Source organism: Blennius ocellaris (assembly GCF_963422515.1).
Source record: "Blennius ocellaris genome assembly, chromosome: 10".
NCBI lineage: Eukaryota > Metazoa > Chordata > Actinopteri > Blenniiformes > Blenniidae > Blennius > Blennius ocellaris.
In genome coordinates this window covers 11798286-11820542 of record NC_137659.1, presented here as the reverse complement: position 1 = coordinate 11820542, position 22257 = coordinate 11798286, and the positions used below count along the sequence as shown (strand labels likewise).

General features: G+C 39.2%; 1 protein-coding gene across 1 annotated transcript; it reads right to left on the bottom strand.

Moving 5' to 3' along the window:
- Positions 1-2023: 2023 nt before the first annotated feature.
- Positions 2024-14985, bottom strand: slc39a6 (solute carrier family 39 member 6). Its single transcript, XM_080502848.1, has 12 exons — positions 14910-14985; positions 12342-12555; positions 11219-11741; positions 10993-11131; positions 10309-10431; positions 9784-9953; positions 9453-9644; positions 8807-8891; positions 7708-8115; positions 6861-6941; positions 6396-6586; positions 2024-5122 (listed from the first exon to the last, which is right to left on the bottom strand). The coding sequence occupies exons 2-12, from the start codon at positions 12533-12535 to the stop codon at positions 4970-4972; spliced, it is 2259 nt and encodes a 752-aa protein (XP_080358974.1). The 5' UTR covers positions 12536-12555; positions 14910-14985; the 3' UTR covers positions 2024-4969.
- Between the last annotated feature and the right edge of the window lie 7272 nt (positions 14986-22257).

Here is a 22257-nt window from a genome sequence, read left to right as displayed (position 1 = left end):
AGTCAGATCAAGCTGTTTCGGCCTGCATAGATGATTGCAGCCCTCCGAAGTGATATCAGTCAAATCAGTTAACATAATAGGATCATACGAACATTCTAAGAAAAGGAATTCCCTCTGAGATTAACAAAATATGTATTTTTTGTTCCATTATATTTTGATTAACATAATGGAAATAGATTTTTTCCTGTCAATAACCTCATTTGTTTGTCAAATAACTATGCATGTTTAAACATTATCCAATGAGTATATGGATATTATGTCAAGAGCAGTGTGACCTTAATGAGTTTTCTTCAACATATATTGTTGTTTATCATGTGGAGTCTCATTATGTAAATCAAAATCACTCAGATTGTTCAAATCATCATTTGTACTGAAAAGTTTTTTGTTGATTTTTGTTTTATTTTGTTTTTGTTTTCAAATGACAAACAAACTTTAAAGAATGAGCGAGATTCTGCTGGAACATTTTACCAGTTAGGCTATTGATAATTTCCCATTGTTAATTTGCATGGTTGGTACTAATTTGAAGGTTAAATCTGAGATAAATCGGTATAGTTAAGCAGTCTCTGCCCAAATTGTTTGTGTGTAGAAATGGTACTCTGGTGTGCTGAATTATATGTAATAAATATAATCAATAAGTCCTGATGTTTTTGTTTCTGTTTGTGTTTTACTTTTACATACCCGAAATGAGTGACATCCTTAGTTATACGATGATCAAAACTATAAACTTCCATCGTTGGTAAACCTATTAATTTCACTGGTACTATGTTTAAGATGTTGCCCTGCCATTAAATTTCAGATTAATCGCAACTCAAACAAATTGAGAACAAATCAAACAATGCAAACAATTTGTTCAAGTAACATTTCTCTCTGAGGTATATCATTTTAGTGGTTTTATTTCAGGAAATATTATCGTTCACATTTGAACTTGTACAACTTTAACTGATAACAAATGAAGCTCTTGTCCCATCAGTACAGAAATGATGCATTTGTCAAGCGATAAAGCTAATTGGCCAAGTGTTGATAATTTCCTGGCAAATCTGCTAACAGTAATATAAAAACTGCTGCCACACTTAAAAATCAAAAATTCCAACCCCGAGTATTTTTATTTATTTTTTTAAGGGGGATAAATTGTCAAAAAGTGAAATATTAGCACCATTATGTAACATTTCTTTGCAACAAATCTGCAGGACGTGTGTATAAGTGCTCAGATATTTATATTTATTGATTTCCTGCTCATATCTTAATGAGATGTTTCTCTAAAAGGTTACAAAATGGAAATTAAACATTCACTAGTCAGTGCAACTGTGTTTAATGTGTTATTTGAAATAAAAGTTGCCCCAGAGTAAGAAAAGCTTTTCCAAATGAAAACAGGCAAAAGGCATTATGAGAAGCTTAAAGCAAAAGGTCCCACCTTGTATTAAAAGCATTTTAAGGACCATTTAAATTGTAAAACACTGAATTAAAGCTGCGGCAACATAAATTCAGATGCTTTAGTTTTGTTTGTTTCAGGAAATTAATAATTTTACTGTGAGAAAACAAGCAAAGTGAGGGATTGCAGGAGGTCTTTATTAATTTCTAGAATGACATAGCGCAGCGAGTCAAAATCTAAACTGCCTGAAGGGCTGAACCAACAGTCACTCTCAACAGACGTGGAACAATAATAAAAGAAAACATTTAAACAGCTCTGCCACACAATGTCTCTGAACATATGGCTTGGTCATAGGTGTTTAAGTTCACAGATAGAGCCACACACACACACACACACACACACACACACACACACACACACACACACACACACACACACACACACACACACACACACACACACACACACACACACACACACACACACACACACACACACACACACACACACACACACACACACACACACACACACACACACACACACACACACACACACACACACACACAAAGAGAAAAAAAAATTGACCTGCTTCACAAACTGTGAAAACATACGACTTGACTTTTTCCCCAACACTTAAACATGCCATTAACTTAAAAAAAAAAAAAAATGCATGCCTACTTTAATAAGATCAGTAAAATCTCACAACTACACATCACTAATTCCATTTGAAGCTTCAGATGTGGCTCAACAGTAAAAGCATCGAGAAATGCCCCTTATCCAACATGTTTGTGGTTTCTTATCATTTGAACCTCGGTGATAATTTCCCTGCCTCCTCTGTGACATGGATGCCATCTTTTCTTTCATCTTTTGTCTCATTAGATAATTCCCAGCAGAGGACTGATATTTTCACGTGACTGGGCTCAACAACCCCAAAAAGCCACTCAGCTCAACTTCAGTTAAAATACAAGCTGATAGAATATACTAGAGACTTCTTTATTTCACACATGCGTTAGTGATGTTTTGTTTCTAGATGCATTTCAAATAAAACACAATTTTTAAAACACATTTTTTTGGGGTGGTAGTGCTGACTTTGACAGACATTCCTCCAAACAGTATAGTAAGTGAAACATGTATATATAAGCAGTATGTGATACACACAGAGGCTCTACTTCAGACTACTTCGACCTCAACAGCAGGAATACTGCAACAACAGGATTCAATTTCTAACATCTCTCTCCAGCTGCCACATCAACAGTTTTGAGTGTAACCAAAAAAAAAACAAAAAAACCTAAAAACAAACAAATAAAACACAGAGATTGGGTTCTTACTTTTTCTACCGCAACAATGTACTTTTAGCCTCATAAAGCTGACAACAATTGTCTGTTAGAATGTTAGCAAGTATTTAAATGGTCCCAAAAGCAATTAGTGCTAAAAATGAACAAAAAAGTTAACGAAACAATGGAAGGGAGTTTGTGTCCGAGACCAATAACACATATTATTAGACAGTTGGTGAAAAGCCACCATATATTTGTAATTCAAATACATAAAAAAAAAAAAAAAAAGCATGGAGTATTCTAGTGCAACACAAACGCTCAGCTGGTTTAGCTGAAAATGAATTGATCTGTCTAGCATTTCCCATTATGAGCACGCCATTAAAACTAAGTTTATATCTAAAGAAAAGCTGCCAAATACAAAATGCTAACCAAAAATATACGATTAAACCTTGAAAAACAAGATCTGTGACTTCACCGTGTGAGTGAGAAGAAAATTAAGGGAACATATGCTGAATATGTGCAGCAAGTCAACAAAATAAAAAATAAGGTAACTCTGGTCAATAATGGATCATTTCATTACCATAAACAAATTACACATTTATAGTGTCACATCCATACAAGCTACAGCCATGGGGATGCAGTCGTAACAAAGCATTAGCAGCCTACTCTTTTATAAAAAAAAAAAAAAAAAATGACCTTAACACAAATACCTTTGCAGATTTCCTGCTTTCATCAGAGTCATGAGACAGGAAACAGCTGGTTTAAAGTTTCTCCATTTTCACAAGAGAAATCAGAGTAAAAGTATCACAGCATTTGTGCAGATTTTCTTTTTACAGCAAGACGGTTTTTTTCTTCTTCTTTTTATTCCTTCCTTTTTTGAAGCTTTTCTTAAAGCCGTTATCTTTTAAGTGCGCCCCCCTCCCACACACACACTGCAACTACTTTGGTGCAAATATTGATTAAAGGTACTTATCTGGCCTGCATTCTGCTGCGTGCCATCTCAGAGCATGTTAGTTTGAATCCACTTTAAAACATTTTTTTAAATTGATCAATCCTCTGTATCACTTCATACCACTTAGTGTGTGTTGGAGCCGAGATGAGTAAAAAGAGGACACACTGCCGGTCCATCACAGGACAAAAAGAGAGACGATCAGACACACAATCGAATTCAAACCATGGGTTTTCTCACGGAGGCGCCAACCTCGACAACGAGATCAGTGGAATATCGTCAAAATAGAATTTTCTTCATCTGGCTGCATTTGGCATCGTTTGACGGCTGGACTTGGAGACATTTGGTCTTCTAACAGTCCTCATGTGGCTTCCACACAAGTGGCTTCACCTTGTCACTGTGATGTAATCCTACAATCCTGAAATGGTTTAAATCTAACGAGGTCAAAGAGGAACCTTTAATGGCACCAGTAGAAAGCTTTTTTTTTTTTTTTTTTTTTTTTAATTTCACTTCGGAGCAACAAAACTCAGAAACCTTCAGTTTTCTGCAGAATTCCACATTGACCCAACTAATGAACTTATCCAAACCCTCCAACACGCACGCTACTTCTGTTGTCTAGAACACAGTGTTGCCCGATTAAGGCTTAAAATGGTTTAACATGGGAACAAAATAACAACAAATCGCCTCTATAAAACACTAACAAACAATGTACACTGATTGAACAGCCGGCAACCGCTCCACAAAGCCTACTAGTCAAAATTAAGAGTTTTGCTTATTTAGGTCTTCAAAAAAAAAAAGTTTGGTTTTTTTTGTGTCAGTTATTTAGTTATGGTTATGATTCAAATTGTTCAGTTTGAGTGGTACATAAAATTTTTTTTGGCAAACTGCGTGCCAATATTATTTCAATACTTAATATTATGCAATATATTTAATTGTTTTGAGGCAGTTTGCAGGGTTGTGTCAGGAATAGTTCAAACATATGGAGCACAACAAAAACTACTCTTAGCCCGAGTGGGGACGAGAGAGGAGCGTTTTAGATTCACTATCAGAATAAGCTGAAACTCTTCTGGATGGACTCTCGACATAATGCTGCAGGAGGGAATGACTACTGGTTTACTCACAGAAAAAAAACCCAAAACAAACTACTCTGATTTAATCTTCACATTTAACCTCAGCTTGACCCAAGTTTTTACCACGTGAGGGAAGGTCCCGTCCCGATTTTTGCTTTATCCGGTTCCTCTTGCAACACGTGGAAATGCAAACAAACTCAGTGACTGGTGTCTACGTCACAACAAATATAAACTTTAGACATTAAGATGGAGATAATGGAATGTAGAAGGAGATCAACACTTCTCTCTCTCTCTCTCTCTCTCCTCAGTATCCGAGGTCCAGCTGAATTTTGTGCTCAAAAATAGCAATTAGCAGCATTATGCAGAAGCCCAGCAGGATGCCGGCGTTCTGGAGGAGGAAAAAGCCACAGTGGCTGAAGCCGTGGTCCCCGGCGTCATTGTGCAGCATCTCGGGCACCTGAAGGCAAAAGGAAAAAGACACACACATATGTTTAGAGACGAAGAAGTATTTTCGTGTCTGTTTTATTCCGGGCGGCAGTACAGGGAAGCAGCCACAGGAGGTCAGGAGAGGTTTAACCAACACTTTCTGGAGAAGCAGCTGCTCACGACAGATCACCTCTCCTGCATGTCTTGAATAGACGTGTCAAACTAAGAGACAAGGTGTGTGAGAAGAGGCCATCTGGTTCTGAGGGCCAAAGCTCTCTGCCAGGCCGGGCACCAGTGAGAGTTAGACTTGAGGTCAAACCTCAACAGATGTTGCTGAAATACCAGACTTTCAGTTCTGCTGTCTGAGTGGTTTCTCATCGCCGTGTGGAAATATGGCATTGGAATCAGATCGTTTTCTCTGTGAGGTACGAAAGTTGACACTTGAACCTACATGCAGATGCGATTTGGCGAGTAGCACGTATCCCCACCTCGGCTGAATCACAGTGAGGTGATAAAATCTCTAAGAGCCTCACAATGATAATAGTCTGTACCAGCAGACTGAATGAAACACAAAACAAATTTATATTTTACCCTGAATCACACCTGTGATGCATAATCTTTGCGTACAGTAGTTTATACAACTGAATGTTGTTTTTAGTTTTTAGTTTATATACACTTCCTTAATTTTACATTGGAACATATTAGTGGCCACTGGGATCCATGGGAAATTAAAGGTGTTTACTTATGTGTGTGTTCATTGAAGGCTATATTTTGAACCATAAATTATGTGTTTATATGGCATATTACTTTTACACCTTTGGACTAAAGTTATCTTGTTTGTTTCTTTTGTACCAATTCCTTTTAATCTCCACTTATTTCCTTTTTAATCTACATTTCTTCTCAAAATATAAAAGAGTCACTTCACTAATTGCACAATATACTTTTGTGTAAAAAAACCAAAACAAACAAAAGCAAATTTAATTTTTTTTTTTTTTAAGTTTCAACATTTGACATTTCTCCATGTATGGTGATGCTGCGCCATCTTTCAGTTCTCCGCATGACACGCATCACACTCAGTAGATTTCCTTCCTCTGTGGTCAAATCGCCTTTTCAAATAAGGTTCCTCTTTTGACTTCTGTCACACTAAAAGTCTTGCAAGCACAAATGACTAATTGACATGTGAACCCATCCAGTATGAACAGATAATGAAGCTCATCACAATAAGATAGGCAGCAGGTTCTAACTGGTCTCGCTGTTCATTTCTGATGGGCTGTGTTTTTGGGTGGGGTGTAACAATGACTCACCATGTCCACCAGGGCAACATACATAAAGAGCCCAGCTGTGAGGGCAAATATCCACATGGAGATGTTTTCGGCGAAGTGTCCGATCAAAATGCCGGTCACCATGCCAAAGTATGCCATCATGGCCGACAACACGTTATAAAGAATGGCCTGACGCACCGTCATGCCCGCCTTCAGGAGCACTGCGAAATCACCTGATGAACACAGCAGACAGACTTTTAGTAATTATTACACACTGTCACGTATACACACCGGTCATTAGTTGTCAGGAAAACAACCCAGTGAAGATGTACACACATTACATCGAAACCCAGATTGAGAAAAATAGCAGTGGCCAACAATTCTTGAATTGTGTCGTACGAAAATAATTGTGCCTGTATGGAAATACAATGCACCCTTTGTTTCTCACAATGCCAATCAGTCTAAATGTATTCATCCGTACCGCAGAGAAGATTTAAAGAATCTTACCAAGCTCATGTGGCAACTCGTGGCAAAAAACAGCCACAGATGTGCTGAGACCACTGGACAGACCCTCGGTGAAAGCAGCTCCTACAGACGGACAGCAGAGCAGTGGTCAGCCTTCAAAAACTGACAAAACCTGACATCAACATCTAAACCTCGACATCCAGATGACAACTGTGAGTCATGAGGAAAAACTGTTTGGACATTTTTTGGTTGTTGCGCCAATTAAAATAGTTATCAGAAAGAAGTAAAGACTCTCGTAATGACAAAGTTGTGTCTCAAACTCAATTTAGATCACAAACAGAAAACTTCATGAAATAACATAAAAACGCTCCATGTGACATGCTGCTGACAGATGCACTATTATAAAATGTGGCTTATTCCTCCACATTTTTTCTGATTTCATTTTATTTTCATGTAGCAACTCCTACGGAAAATTAGACCCCCACTTGTTTTGAGCTTTATCTCTCTGATTTACAGAAGCTGTATTTTCAGGGAGGAATGACTCGACTTGAAGTGCGAGTTGAAGTGCTTCCAGCGAAAATCCACTGAATTGTAGATTCATTCTTGTTTTGAGATGTCACAAAGTTTGTGAAGATTTCCCATTACAGTGTATATTTATAAGTACCGGTATCTTAAATTAAAAACAAACAAAAAAAAAAAATCAAATGCCTGATGTCTGCAAACCAAAAAGGATTATTCGGTTCAGCGCGAACAGAAAAGTTTGCGGTGTAACGTGCAAATCCAGTCCAGTTGCTTTTGCGACCCCACGAGTGCCATGAAAGCATTTTGGCACAAGGCCTCACTGGATCACCCGAACTTTATTCCGCTTCTGAATTCCTCTCTCACTCACCGATTGCGAGGCCATCGCTGAAGTTGTGTAGTCCATCGCCCATGATGACCATCCAGGCCAGCGTGGCCACTCCGGCCTGCTGGAAGTGCTGCTCCGAGTAGGAGTGGGAGTGGCTGTGTGGGTGGTGGTTCTGGGAGTGGTGGTGGTGCAGGATGTGGTGGTAGTCGTGGTGGTGGTGGTGCATGCTGTCGGCCTGGCCTACGGTGTCGTGGAAGTGGGAGTGGCATTTGTTCTCGCAGTCTTCGTCGGTGTACGCGGCGGCGGCGGCTCCGGACGCTCGCCTGTAGCCTTGCGGGGAGACGACCGACACCTGCGGCGCCAGCATCACCTGCTCCTCCTCCGCTACGCTGCCGCCGTGCAGGCTGTTCGAGTGGTCGCCAAAGGTACTGGCTCCGTTAGTCTCAACATCTGGGGGCAGGAAATATACACTGAAACAATTCAGACTAAAGTCATAAAGATGTTTCTCTGTAAATCTTCATTCGGCTGTTCCACTTGTAAAGTCACTCTGATGCCATTTTTACACCGACATTTACGGCAACACACTATTCCGAACAACTTAGTGGGTTTGGTGTCAACGTGATTACCTGGCAAAGAAAGCATCGTCAGCAGGCCCGTATGTCTATTTGTCAGATTCTAATTGGTGTTTACAGCAGGCGGGGTGAATGTTAACCCTCAAAATGTTGTAAATAAGGGCAACGGCCAGTGGACAGATTGAACGCTTCGCAAAAGTTCACAAAGTGGAGGGAACTTCTGCTCATCTGGGAAGAGATGAACACGATGTTGCGGGAACAACGTTTTCACCTCGGTTCACTTCACTTTGTTGATGCTTCTGTACTGATGTCTTCATTATCATGACTTGTACACCGGAGGAAGAGGAGGACCTCATGGAGCACTTCTCTTGTGATTTCAACATGGGCCAGTCGCCAAAGCAGATTTTCAAACGGGTCTTTGATTCAGTCTATGGGGTCAGTTTCTGTGTGATAACAGTATCGCTCAGTGTTGAGCTCAACTTCCAATCGCTTCGTAGGTTTTTGGCCTCACCTGAATGCCAATGTAGAGCATGCGTATCTTATGTCTTAGAAATAGTGCAACCTCTCACCTTCGCTTGGCTTCATGTCATTTTCCTCCAGAGCAGGCTGCTTCTCAGGGTCCAGTTTTTCGTTCTGCTCCCACTTCTTTTGGATCTGTAGACACATGAACTGCCTTTTATTTCACAGAACATCAAACACCATCACTTGTGAAACCCCTGGTTTAAAATGGTGCAGCATTCAATGGAGGCTTCAAGACCCCTGCTCATAGTTTGAGGGGAAACAATCATCAATTATGTTTTTAATTTCACAAATTCCAAAACATTAAACATATGAATGTCAACTATGTGCTCTCCTGTCTTTGTGAGAAGATTGTGGGTTTTAATCTGGACCAGGTCTTTCAATGTTTTTGCTGTGCGTGGGTTTTGTCTGGGTGCCCCACTGCCCAAAAACATGCATGTGCGGTTAATTGAGGGCCCTAAATTATCCTGAACCTCAAAAGGAAGTCTAGAAGGTAAGTGAATGGAAAATAATACAACCCAATGGTGAATTCATTTGGTTCCAAAATTATTTGAATTAGCTCATGAAATGACATTTCAATCTTCTACACAAATACTTAAATATACCTGCAGCTTGAAATGGGTCTTGATTTGTGTGTATTTTGACATCGCCATTGAGTAAACACACTCTTTGTGAAGAAGCTAATTGATCGCTGACCTTTTGCTTCTTGTCTTTGTACATTTTCCCGAGCGTCAGGAAGTGTTCGATCAGAAACATGATGTAGACGCCACTCAGAGCCGTCAGACCCTTCCACACAGCATCCAGGTTTTCCTCGTGTTCATCGTGGGGGTGATGCCCTTCAGGATTCATCCCAAGGTCCTCGTGGTGGTGATGGTGGCCTCCTTGGGACTGGTGAGGCGGGGAAACATGGAAGTTAAACACAGTGATGGCTGTGGGGAAAATAAGACAAAAAATACTACAAGAGTAGCAATACAATAAGCAACACACTACACAAGCGCTTCAGTAGTGTATCCAGGCGTGGACTCACGTGAGGGATGAGATGCAGGAAGGCATCGCCGCTGAGTGTGCCCACAGCCAGCGCCACCAGGAAGCTGAGCAGGAACTTGAAGAAAACTCTGTTCATGAGTGGGATGAGGACGACGCCAAGCAGCGACAGCAGGCTGATGATGGTGATGGAGAGAAAACCTCCAATCCACGCTGAAACACCGAAAATACAAGGCTCTTAGAATGATCCAACACTGTTGGAGAAATGTCAATTTGAACCTTGTCATAGAGTTTCTATGCAATGTTGCAAAACTTGATTCTTATTTGTTCATAAAAAAGGAAATGTGGGGAGGGTAAAGTTGTTTTTGTTAACCCTTTCAAAAAATATGAAAAATAAATGTCACCTTTTTTTTTAATATATATAATTATATATCTCCGAAACAGTTGTGACTATTTGTAAAAAAACAACAACAACAACAACAATTTAGAATTTCCTATTTCTTTAAAATATTTGTCAAATGTGTGAAAAACTCATCTCACCAACAGATTCCATCCTTTCCATCATTACCTGTTGAGATATTTCTTTCATTATCCCCGGCATTGCGCTCAGTATGGTTGTGGTCGTTGTGGTTGTGCTCGGAGTGGTCGTGGTCTCCATGGTGATCATGAGCATGCTTGTGATGATTATGTCCTGAGAGGAAAAAAGACGACCGAGTGGCCGATGTTTTACAGGATGTAGTAATGCATCATCGCAGAAAAATGTTTGAAGTGGCATTTCCTGTTGACCGTCTGCTCACTGAGAGAAACCTGGTTTGTACATTTTGTCCACTTTTGATCATGGCAGACACAGATCATTGTGGAGCTCAGAGGCTCATCAATAGATGACGTGTTTAAGAGTTTGTCTTTTTGTGTTTACTTCATGGTTCAGTCAAGGAGAGAAATCTTCAAGTTCAGGAACAATTTTTGGCTTCAGTCTGAAATGTGGAGGTGAACCTATGATGGGATGTATCAAATAACCAGTCTGCTGTTAAGAAAGAAAAACAAACTGTACTTAAGTGGAAAAAAGAAACTGATAAATTAATTAATAATTAATTTTATCATGCGGATTTTGTATGCTTTTGTTTTGAAACACTGGTATCTGTTTTTAGCTTTACTTATATAAAACCAGATGTCATTCTCTCTCAATTAAAATTCCCACTAATGTAACCACTGATTATTTTCGCCCATCCGAAGGGTCTCCATCGTCTCTCACCTCTCTCTTCATGAAGGATACACGCTCCTCTGTCGAGCTGGTTGAGGAGGGCGGTGCACAGGAAGCTGAAGTCTCTGATGGTGACGCCGACTTCTTGAGACATCCCATGTGAGGAGAGGATGGTGGAGGCATTCAAACACTGTGAAGACAGACCGAAACATCAAATGAGTGCATTTCATCAGATAAGCAAGTCTAAATGTAAAAAGGTAAGAATTAAGTATCTTACATCAGTGGTCTCCAGGCTGCGGTTTTCGTGGTCATGAGAATGGTTATGATCATCTCCTCTGCTGACTGCAGCGCCCTGCGTCTGGCTTTCGTCGACTAAGCTGCTAACAGTTGTTCTGGTGATTTCCTCTCCGGCAGGACTGGGCCGATCTGAGCTGCCCTCCTGTGGTTTCGCCAGTAGCTGGCCACTGTAAACAGCTGTGGAGTCGACAGTCTGAGCCGCCTGCACCGCGGCCGTGATCTTCTTGTCGTAGAGGTTGAGGTGATCCTCAGAGTTCTTGCCTTTCTTCCCGTCATTCTCGGAGTTCTTTGGAAACTTGTGCAATGGGGACGAGTGACCGTGCTTCTGGTGATCCGAGTCGTTGTCATCGTGGACATGGTGGTGATGGGGATGATGGTGGTTGTGATCGTGGTGGCCGGCTTGCTCGTGATGCTGCACCATAACATTCCTGATGCGATCCAACCCCACGTTCTGCAAGAGACGCTTTAACCCGGCCAGAGAGATGGTGCCATTTTCTCCATACCTGTCAGATTTTATACAAAATGAGAATAAATCATAGTGCGGTGAACTTTTAAAAATCACGCTGCTTGAAGCTAAAACAAATATTAGTTCAACAGCAGTACCCAAAACTGTGATAGGACTTCAAGTGACAAACATCATCCAGCAAGGAGAGTGTGATTGAAAACGACTTCATTTCGGAGTACGAACCCTGACTGTTGTAATCTTAAAACCTTTTAGTTAGGCTTTTGCTTCTTTTATGTCATAGCCCAATAACTTTGCAATTTCAAGTGTGCTGCATCCTTCTGAAAGATTTCTTTAATATTCTTTTTTTTTCTTTCCCCAGAGTCAGTCAAATCTGTTTTTCAGCCCATTTTGCCTGAGGAAAACAATGTGCCTGATAATACGATAGTTGGGAAACATGCATTAAAGTGACGATATGGCCAAAATACTCACGTGCCTAATAGTTCTGCAAACTGTGTAAATATTTGTTCTGAAGGAAATTTTCCTTCCATAGTCAACAATTTATTTGTTCAACTTTCAACCCGTTAAGATGAGCTGCTGCAAAATTATAAAGAAAAAAATGCTTCAGAAACATCAATCCCACTGTTTCAACGTGACTGACCTGTTGAAAAGAGCCTCAAGGTGCTGCCTCTGGCTCTGCTCAGCTCTCTGTGCGTCGACCACGGCAGACAGTAGACGCAACCCGCTGCTGGCCTCCGTCGTGGGCGGGGTGCAGTCTGAACCCGTGGAACAGTCACTCACAGCGAAGAGGAACATCAGTGCCAGGAGGGCCACACTCATCTCTTCATTTGTCATCGCTGCAGGCCAAGAAACATCTGCATGAAGGCACATGCGGCCGATATGCCAAAATTATTGCACACATTTAACACTTATATTTCTAACAAACCAACAACATCATTGCACACTTAAAAAGTCAATTTACCAGGATTTTTAAAATCTCAGGATTTTCCAGTAAATGCAAAAATCATACAAAGCGCCATCATAATAATGGTAATCGTCACATTAAAATATTATTTAACTATTTCTCCAGTAATACCATAATTCAGAGTTAAAACTTTTGCAATTTGTAATTAGTTCCATAATAATATACCAACTATTACAAAGGAAGAATATGTTAAGGATATCTGCAAACAAAAATATGAAATACAATCAACATCAGATATTGACATTGGGGGTGTATTTCTACATTTGTGTAGGAACTTTTGCAGCAAAAAACAAAACAAAAAACAACTAAAAGTTTCTAATAATGGCAACAATAAAAAAAAATTGCTAAAATTAAAAATTAATGGTCATTTTCTCAACATTCCTCATTTGTCTTTGTCAGGCATGATAGTTACGATCCTAATAAAAATCAAAGATGTGACCTTGGTGTTTAAGAAACTATAACAAGAACTTCCAAGATGTTCACACACGGCAAAAAGCATGCGATTAATCAACATACGCTTCATAAGTTGATGGAAAATGTTGAGTTAAACTCTTCTCTTTTGTGTAACTGCCCTGATTACATTTCTCACTCTTTCTGATATAAATGTGTGCTGACCATGAAAATGTCCTGGCACGAAGCTGATAAAAGACTTCGTAACTCCCTGCTTCCCAGAAGGCATCTTCCCACCTTGTCACTGTGATATGAACTCAAGTGAACTGAAATATGTAGCCTCCCTTTTTAAAAAGACCTCACTGTAATGTTTCTTCAGTTGTCTCTGAACTGGCATGGCTGCAGGGATCAATCACTTAATACAAATAAAAACAAACTACACCTCAAGACTCAGTTGTTTCTGTTTATATTTTAAGTCAACATTCTTCAAAAATAAACAATGTCTGATGTTGATTTCTGTGACGCTACAATGATGAATCATGACCCTGCAATAATGACAAACTCATTGAAGTTTCCAAAGTATGGCAACATTGCAATGACTGTCTAACCACAAAAGTTGAGAAATGAAATGCAGTTCCAGTGAAGTAGCAGTAAATCTTATCATGATGTGTGTGTAAAAAAACTGCTTTAAACCATTTTTTCCCCCATCTCTTTGTGACTGAATAGAGGTAAATCAACTCGGCATTATAGATATGTTTCAAATTACAACAGTAAAAAAAAAGACTGTCAGGTTGTTTATTTTTAGTGCTTCCTAATTGGTCTTCAGTGAATCATTCAATGGAAAAATGTTTTGTACTATTTATAATAAACGCCAGGTAAAATCATCCAATATGTTTGGCACGTTTGTTGCGGTCATTGGAACGAGGCTTTTTTTTTTTTTCAATTTGCAAATTACAAAAGCCACTTTACACATTTAGTAGTACAGTAGTTAAATAAAATAGATTATTGCGATTACATAGTAATGATCATTAACCAGGATTTATCAAATTAATCCGGATGATTACTATAACAATGAATGAACTCTTCTGACAGCAGACAGAAGCGTTCATGACAAGACACATGGACACAGAAGAATGGTGAGATCCCGGGACATAAACGGACATTCACTTTGTTTTGCATGCAGCCGAATTGAAGATGTCAAATCAAATCGTCATGTCAAATTGGTCTGTCTGGAGGTCCCAGCAGTGTCCACCACACAGGAGAGGAAATTATACAATTAGAGGCTTTCGAAAAGGACTTTTGCGCGCACGTCCAGACTTGAAACGCACGTTGAACAACAGAAACGAGGGCTTTCTGTATGCTGGTTCATGTTTCGAAGAAATCAACGATGGCATGATGAGATGCTGACACGGCCGCTGACCTGTGGGTTTTTTTGGGGGGGTGGATTAGCCAGGTTAGCCGGCGTGCTAGCTGCAGGTATCGGTTAAGTTGCTTCGGGATGCTGAGAGATGGCGTCTGCCAGATAGCTGCGGCCCAGGCTCGCGTTGTACTGCCAGAGTTCAGCCTTAAGTCCGCCGGTAATGAAACACACCGCCAGAATACGTTAAATCCTTGCAACCACAGCCACGCTGTCCGTGTCTGAAGCAGAAATGGAGGTAAACAGAAACACGTTGGGCTTCTGCGCTCCGCACCACCTCGGTGCCGGGTGCACAAAGACTGCAAACCCGGAAACTGCACCCGGCCGCTGCCGCCGCCGTGCGGAGCCGGTCGGAGAGGGCCGAAGAGGGGACGGTATGAGCTCAAGGAACTTAAAAGATGACTAAACAAGACATCATGGCGTGTAAAATGACTTACAGAGACCCGAGGTGCTGCGCTTGATCCTCCTGGGTAGATAATAAGAGAGCTTCACGATGCTGTGTGGTCTTCTACTGACTGCTCACGAGGATGTGGTCTGTGACGCCTTCAGGGACAGCAGGAAATCTCATACGCCTACTTGAGTAAAGGAGAAAGACGAGTCTGCAAGTGGTCTTGGACAAGATTAGCAATAACAAAATGTGATAAATTAATGCACAAGTTCAAAATTAGATTAGATCCATTAATTGTTTAAGTAAAGCGTGGGTTTATGACAAAAATCAGGACAAAAGGTAAGTAAACAGCTTAAAATCAATGAAAATGTAAAAAAAAGATGTTTTCCCTTTGCTGTAACTGAAATTGCTATATATTGTATTTTTTGAAGAAAATCTGAAGTAATTTGCAACTTTGCTTTTGAACAAGACCCTGCAAATCAGCATGAAACATTCGAGGAAAAATAAAACACAATTTGTATTTTCTTATCCTTGTCCGATTGGAGTAGGAGTTCACTGATGGCCTGAGTTGATGTGTTCAGAAATTTAGTTTACTTTATCTTCTGAAATATATATGATATTTATTTATCATGAACCTGTTTTGTGGACCTAATAGTTTGATAATATATTGACAAAAGTTTAGTCTTGTTTCCTTTAATGTTTATTTTATGAAGTTGGGTTCATAAACACTTTACTGGATGTCTTTATTTGGTCTTTTAATATAATCCAACCTGCTGTTGTTTTTAGAACAGTGGTCAGGGGGGTCATTTAGGGAGAGGGGGTCCATGATGGCATTGATAAAAATAGATGTATCATTGGTTGTCTTCCTTGTGTAGTGTCAGATTTAGAAGAGGTTTAGTTATATCAGATAAACTATCTCATTGGAAGTGGAGAATGTAATTCCCTCTGTTCTGCTCGGCTCAAATATATGTTTTAAGTGGAAACTTCATAATCCTTCGCCTGGAATAAATATTTTCTTTCCAACCATCCACTGTTTTATTTATTTTCATTCAGATTTTGCATGTGACTCAGTGTCTTGAGTCTGCTATTTCGCTTTGCTCTGCTCAACAGTTTACACTCTTAATGATTTTCAAGCCCTTGGTTGAGTTTTGTTTCTGATTAAACTATAATTTAGTCCAGGATTTGTGTGTATATTTGGAAAAATTGATGTGTGTTTTACTTTAATCATTTTTGTTTGTTTATTTGTAGGAATGGGGAAAATGTGTCATTGTAAATTGTGATGAATTAATGTACAGTTTTTCATGCTTGGACCCCAAACAAAATGTAATCTTCCAAATTCCCAAAATAGATGGAAGGTAAATTTTCACCAGAAGCACCTGAAAGTATCAGAGGAGGAAAGTGAAGTATGCTTAGGAGAAGTACAGTACAGACTGTAGAGCATGTGACTGGGCTTTGGGAACATGTGACAGTTTGTCCATGTCTGCTTCTGATAGGGTGAGGATGAGGATCAGAGAGGGAGAAATAGCTGTCACCCTCCATTTTTTTTTCTGAGAGAGAGATCAACTCCTAATGACTAACTCTTTCAGAGTGGTCCTTTGTGGATTCACATTATAGATGGACTAATCCATGCCACGGGAGAGATTAATTAACTAATTCCATTTTCAGTGCACTAAATAAAGCTCTCATGGTGCCATTTGAGGAACTATGATGTGACAGGACTAAGAAACATTCCCAAGAGCTGCAAAAACTGTCTTCTAGCCATTCACCTGTGTTGCATACCTTGCAGTAGCTCCTTGGAGTGCTTACGTGTCTATTTCTAATTAGTTTGTAGCCTTTTCTGGTTGTTTTGTATCTATATGCTGTCTCTCGTGCAGTCATACTAATCTATTTCAGTTTGATTTATACATATTTTCTGAATTTCTTTTGCCTAAAGTTGGATTAATTTCACATTTATCTTGTTCTTTTAGTGTCCTGTAGTTCTTTTGAGATTTCCATGTAGCTTTCTTTGCATTACTTTGGTCTCTCCTGTGGTTGAAAATCAAATGTTTTTGGTTGTCCATTTATTATTATTGATGATAATGTATTACAATTTTGTATGATCATTTATTTTTAGTTAATAGTTTTCATAGTCATCTTTGATTATTTTAATTCAATGGAGATCACCTTTTGAGTATTTGGATTGAATTGATTTTTATTTGTCATCTTTGCATCGGATCATTTTTGTATAGACAAAACAAACAACGTCATAAATAACAAATGTGGTTTTTAAATGGTTGTTGCTGTACTTTTGTAGAATCTTAATGTTTTGGTATTTTTTGCATTTATCCAATCTCCTTTGTGGTTTTTATTTGGAACATATATATAACATGTAAAGCTCCTCATCTGCCTTTAATAAGTTAAAAAGAATCTCTCACCCTGCCCAGAAGAACAATATTGGCTTTTGTCTCTATTGTGTATAAAGCAGGGTGTAGATTTGGGTGTTAAAAAACAAACAGTGGCCCTATGGCATTAAGATCAATCCAGAGGAAAGGGTGTGTTCCCATTGTTAAACAAATATTTGAGCTATTTGGACCTGCCTTTTCCACTGGGAGCACAAGCCTGTTTGAAGAAACCTCCAAGGAAAAGGTAAAAAAAAATACGTTCAATGAACGACTGGTAAAAGAAAAATATAAAAGACAGTTCAGGTAGCCAAACACTGTTGACAGATTTACCAAATACCTCTTCACCATTAAAATAGATGGATTCTGATTATCCTTTTTTATTTTCTTTTTTTCTTCAATCCTTCACACACTTAGATTATGAAACATTAAAATTCGGGAGACTTTCATCACACCAAAACAAAGGGAAACACCATGGTCTGACTCCAAACCTTGATGATGTGACTAAAGTGCAGTGTGGTCACATAATTTCTCCAGTAAGTAAAAAGCTTATTTGTACAAGACAGTAACTCCACTTCACACACCAACACCTTCAAACACAACATTTGTAACTGCAGTGAACATCATGCCTTATTACGTGACTTCAGTTCCTTGATTTTCAGCTAGATGTACTACGAAAAGTGATAATCAACGGGAAAAAGGCCTGTAACCTCTGTGTTAATATATGATAAGAAACAATAAGTTCAATTGATTATCAATTTAGATTTAAATGCCTTGTCAATAATATAGAGTTGTATTTTAGTATCGTGTTTTGTTTGTTTCTTTAACCCTCTCACCTGATATTAATCACGTCCTTGCTCTGATTGAGTTTCTAATTCAATTCTCCACATGCCCACTAGAGAGAGGCCTTGTACAAGACAACTTTTAGTTCCCTTCGTTTCGGCACAAACTTTCACAGAGTCAAATTCTGGGGACGGTTTTGTTTCCCGTTTGAATTTTATTTAAGTTAATTGCCAAGTAATGGTTTTAATTCAATTTATTTGAACATTTATAGTTTAAATTATTTTTTTTAATGAGATTTTCTTTTTCATTTTTCTGAAAAAATAATAACAAAACTGAAATTATGCCATAAGAAAAGAGACAAACAACACATTTATCTGTTCATCCAGATTTGACGAGGGGCTGGAGTCAATTCCAGATTGCAATGTACAAACAGAGGGAAGATAGACACACACATGCACAGGTTGTTACAATTTAGAGCAACCAATTAATTGCCATTGCATGATTTTGGATTGTGGAGGACAAACTAGTAAAATCCCTTCGTGTGCAGGAAGACGCAAACTCATCGAAAGGCCTCCAAGCCTGCATGTGAAGCAGAGATATGAGTGTGAAATACAGCTCGAAGCATCGAATGATGGAATCTATGTGAGTTTATGTGAAACTAGGAATACTAACAATTTTAACAAAAACTGTCGGTCAGCACAAATATTTGTCTTTACAAATATATGATCATATATTGTGAATTAAGGCACGTGAAAGTTCAGTTTTCGATCTCATGATAGTTCTTCCAATCGCATGTGAAAACTCAAACCACTCCACATGGGGTTGGATAACTTCCCCTACTTGTACACCGCATCCACCCCTTTTCTTTACACCCGGGTAGAAGCATCTGTCTGAAATCACAATAGAAATGCTATTGAAATGCTGAAGTTTTATTTTGTCTGCGTCTTAGCTTCTGTCAGGAGTAGGAAGTGTAGACTGGAAATGAAGCTAATTAGATTATGTATATGAGAAGGAATACTTGGAGAACTGTGACTCTATCCTTTAACTTTGATTTCGAAAACCTTTTCGATGCAGAGTGACCCAGTTAAGGGTGAAATGCAGAGGATCGCAGGGACACTGTTATCTCACAGCAGAAAAGGTTTTACAGTATGTCTCGGAGTTTCATCAACTTCCTTTTTGAAGCCTTTAATGTGATGGACGTGATGAAATTCGTATGACAGGAAATGATGAAACTATTTTATGCTCCAGATGTCTATTTTAATGCTTTTTCTCTGTCTGAAGGAGCAGTGTCAAACACTCGGAGCCTTCGTCTCTTTTGTGGTGCTTAATGTGACAGCTGAGTGTGCAATGTGTTCCTTTGTGTTTTCCACATCTTGTCAGACTCGTCACTGGCTCGTGTGAAAAGTGTACATCTCAACAGGACTTCAAATGGTACTCCTCATTACTTTTTGTCAGCGATCAAACAGATGAAAACGGAGGATTTGTCTGACCCACAGCAGATCTGATGATGACCATGGTATGCTGTATTTATGGACAATGCCTGGTTCAATCAGTCAGTGGCTTTAACTCAGAGGTTTCTTGCACATGTGCTCACCGATCAAGTTGTGAGTTGTGAGTTTCTGCTAGTTGTATAAGTGCCACCTGCACCACTACAGGAACAGTGATACAAAACAAGTTGTGCCTAAAATCTCCAAGCATCTTTCAATTTCTTGTTTGTTTAGTGAGATTGACATCAAGTGATTGCTGAGGGAAGCTCATCACAGTCAGAGAGTTTTCATTTTTGACTCGCACAGGTATGAACCAGTGAGTGGATAGAGAAAAATTTCGGCCAGCCTCTCTTCTATCATTGGGGAAGTTAACGTAAAGTGTGCAGAATAGAATCACCAAAGCATCCCGTCCTGTATTCTGTCCTCATGTTCAAAGTGGGACTTTTCCCATCATTTCACAGCAATCTTTTCGAAAGTATGAGCATAATTCCACTGGGAGGAAAACTTGAACGGAACAAAACAACCACATAAGATAACACTGTTCTGGCTAACACCTGGTACCCTTGAGACAGAAAGACGTCTTTGTCTCTTTTTTTCACCTTCTCCATGCAGGTCAGCCACGTCAGCGCTCAGATGGCCCACACCTGCATGCGACCGGGCACTTTAGAAGCATTTCCCTACCTGAATAAACCAAAAGCTTCTCTAAATGTTGCCACTGGGCTACCTGTCAGGCTGCAGCTGCTTGTATGTTATTCTGCTTCTGACTGGAGAAATGCGTGAACTGGTGCTTGCTCTCGGCTGTTGCTTTGATACAGCCATTTATTTATTGGCAAGCAATCACACACCGTTTAAAAAGAAAAAGAAAAAAAGAAGCTGGATAAACATTGTTCTTTGTTTTATGTTGCTTAGGATTCTGTTTGAATTACTTAAAAACTGCGTTGAAGAACAATCTAACCAAAGGCAAATGTCCAACGTCAACATTCACAGTGTAAGATATCATTCAGTTAATGAATACATTCAGCCACAAGGGAATGTTGTGACCAAAATCTTATGTTTTGAAAAGCAATATACATTAGTCTTAAGAGAAGAACTACAGTGGCAAGATTTCAGATTGCACTTCCAAAAAAGAAGTTTCAGCCTGATGGTTATCTGAAGTTTGCATTAAATTTTTGGCATTTTTGAGATTTACTTTCATTTTTTACTCGGTCTCTGAATTAAATTAAGTTTATCACCCCAGTTCAAAACAACTCAGACAATGTAATAGCCATTATAATTTAGAGAACCCTGAGTGTTGTTTGTTGTTGTATTTAGTCTTGCGTATATGTGTAAATAGCTTTTTGTGTCATTAATAACAGCATGAACAAATGAGTTCTTTCAAAGGAAATGGCTTTCAAAAACTCAAAGTAAAGCTGTTTATGTACAAGTTGAAATTCCGAAGTTACATTTTGTTCTTTCATTTCTTTTGTTTCCTTGAGGGAACAACATTGGCTCAGATAGTTGGCTTCGACAGGAAGCTTTATAGGTTTTGTCACAAACCAACTCAAAGAAGACACGAGTGAGTCAGTGCATGAAAATGCTACAATCAAATGACAAAATAGTTTATGTCAAAATGGAACTCAAGTATGCAGATGGATATAATCAGCAAGGCTATCAAAGACAGGGTGTGTGCCATGTGCTACGAAGCTGTTCAGTGTACAAATGCAACAAAACCTGTTTTTTTGCTGGCTATTCAGCTGAATGAGAAAAAACAAACAGTCATGATGTCCTCTTAAAGACACATTTGTGATGTACTACAGGTCAGGAGGATTTTGCACAAGCCTTTTTAGTCCTGTCGTATGACCTTTCACCAATTGATTGGTGTATTGAGCTGGAGGAGAAATTAACAAAAAGGCTGAAGTACAGTGCTATGTCTAATATAACCTCAAAGCAATCTTTTGACTTTCTCAAATTTTATTAGACTTTTTGGACTTGACTTTTTGGAGACTCTGGCATTAAAAGATGTCCTTGATTGTCTTGTCAACCGGCATTCGCTATCATAAGCCCCCTCACTCACCTTGAAGCACTCATTCGGCAGTCCCTGCTGGCGACAGTCAGGCTTCAGACATGTTCATGCCTCCACATCAAGAATGAATTCTGCATGCGCAAAGTTGCTGCTGGCTGATTACCTCGTCAAATATGCAAACAGGCGATGATGCCATTCAGTTAACTTTTAAGAAAGCCAATAGCCACATTTCTCAATAAGTTGCTAACAACGTTTCCAACGACCAAACTCGCGTTTAAGTATCGTTCTGTGACTACATGTCTGTGTTTGTCAATAAAAGCTTGCACATGTTCGCCCCATTGTGGACTACTCCAACTATTATCCACAGAAAAGAACCAGAACTCTAAAAGCCAAGAGACTGACTGGCAATAAAGAGACTCAACATTGCTACCCCATGTTCAACAGTACCATGACACAAATTTCACGAACTTGCCCCTTTACCTGAGTGATGTTAACAGACAGTATGTTGGACAAAAAAAACTAAAAGGTCAAATTATGTCAATAATGAGGATCATGTTGGACATTTTCCTTGCCTGACTAGAATATACTCTTTGGGGTATGGGGACAGTGAAAATGAATGACTTATACAGCAGAGATTTTCTTAAGGAGATTCAGAAGAAATCCATCTTCTGTTATTTATTTCCACTGCCGCTGTCTCAGTGGGGTTCAGTCCTTAAGATAAGCAGCAAATCTTTATTCCCCTCTTTC

Bases quoted from the DNA above. Each gene is read 5' to 3' on its own strand.
- slc39a6 (XM_080502848.1), bottom strand. From the start codon at position 12,535: ATGACAAATGAAGAGATGAGTGTGGCCCTCCTGGCACTGATGTTCCTC. The intron at 9,954-10,308 runs GTAATGATGGAA...TCGGTGTTTCAG, and splicing joins TGAAAGAAATATCTCAACAG to CGTGGATTGGAGGTTTTCTC. The intron at 6,587-6,860 runs GTAAGATTCTTT...TGTGTTCATCAG, and splicing joins CGAGTTGCCACATGAGCTTG to GTGATTTCGCAGTGCTCCTG.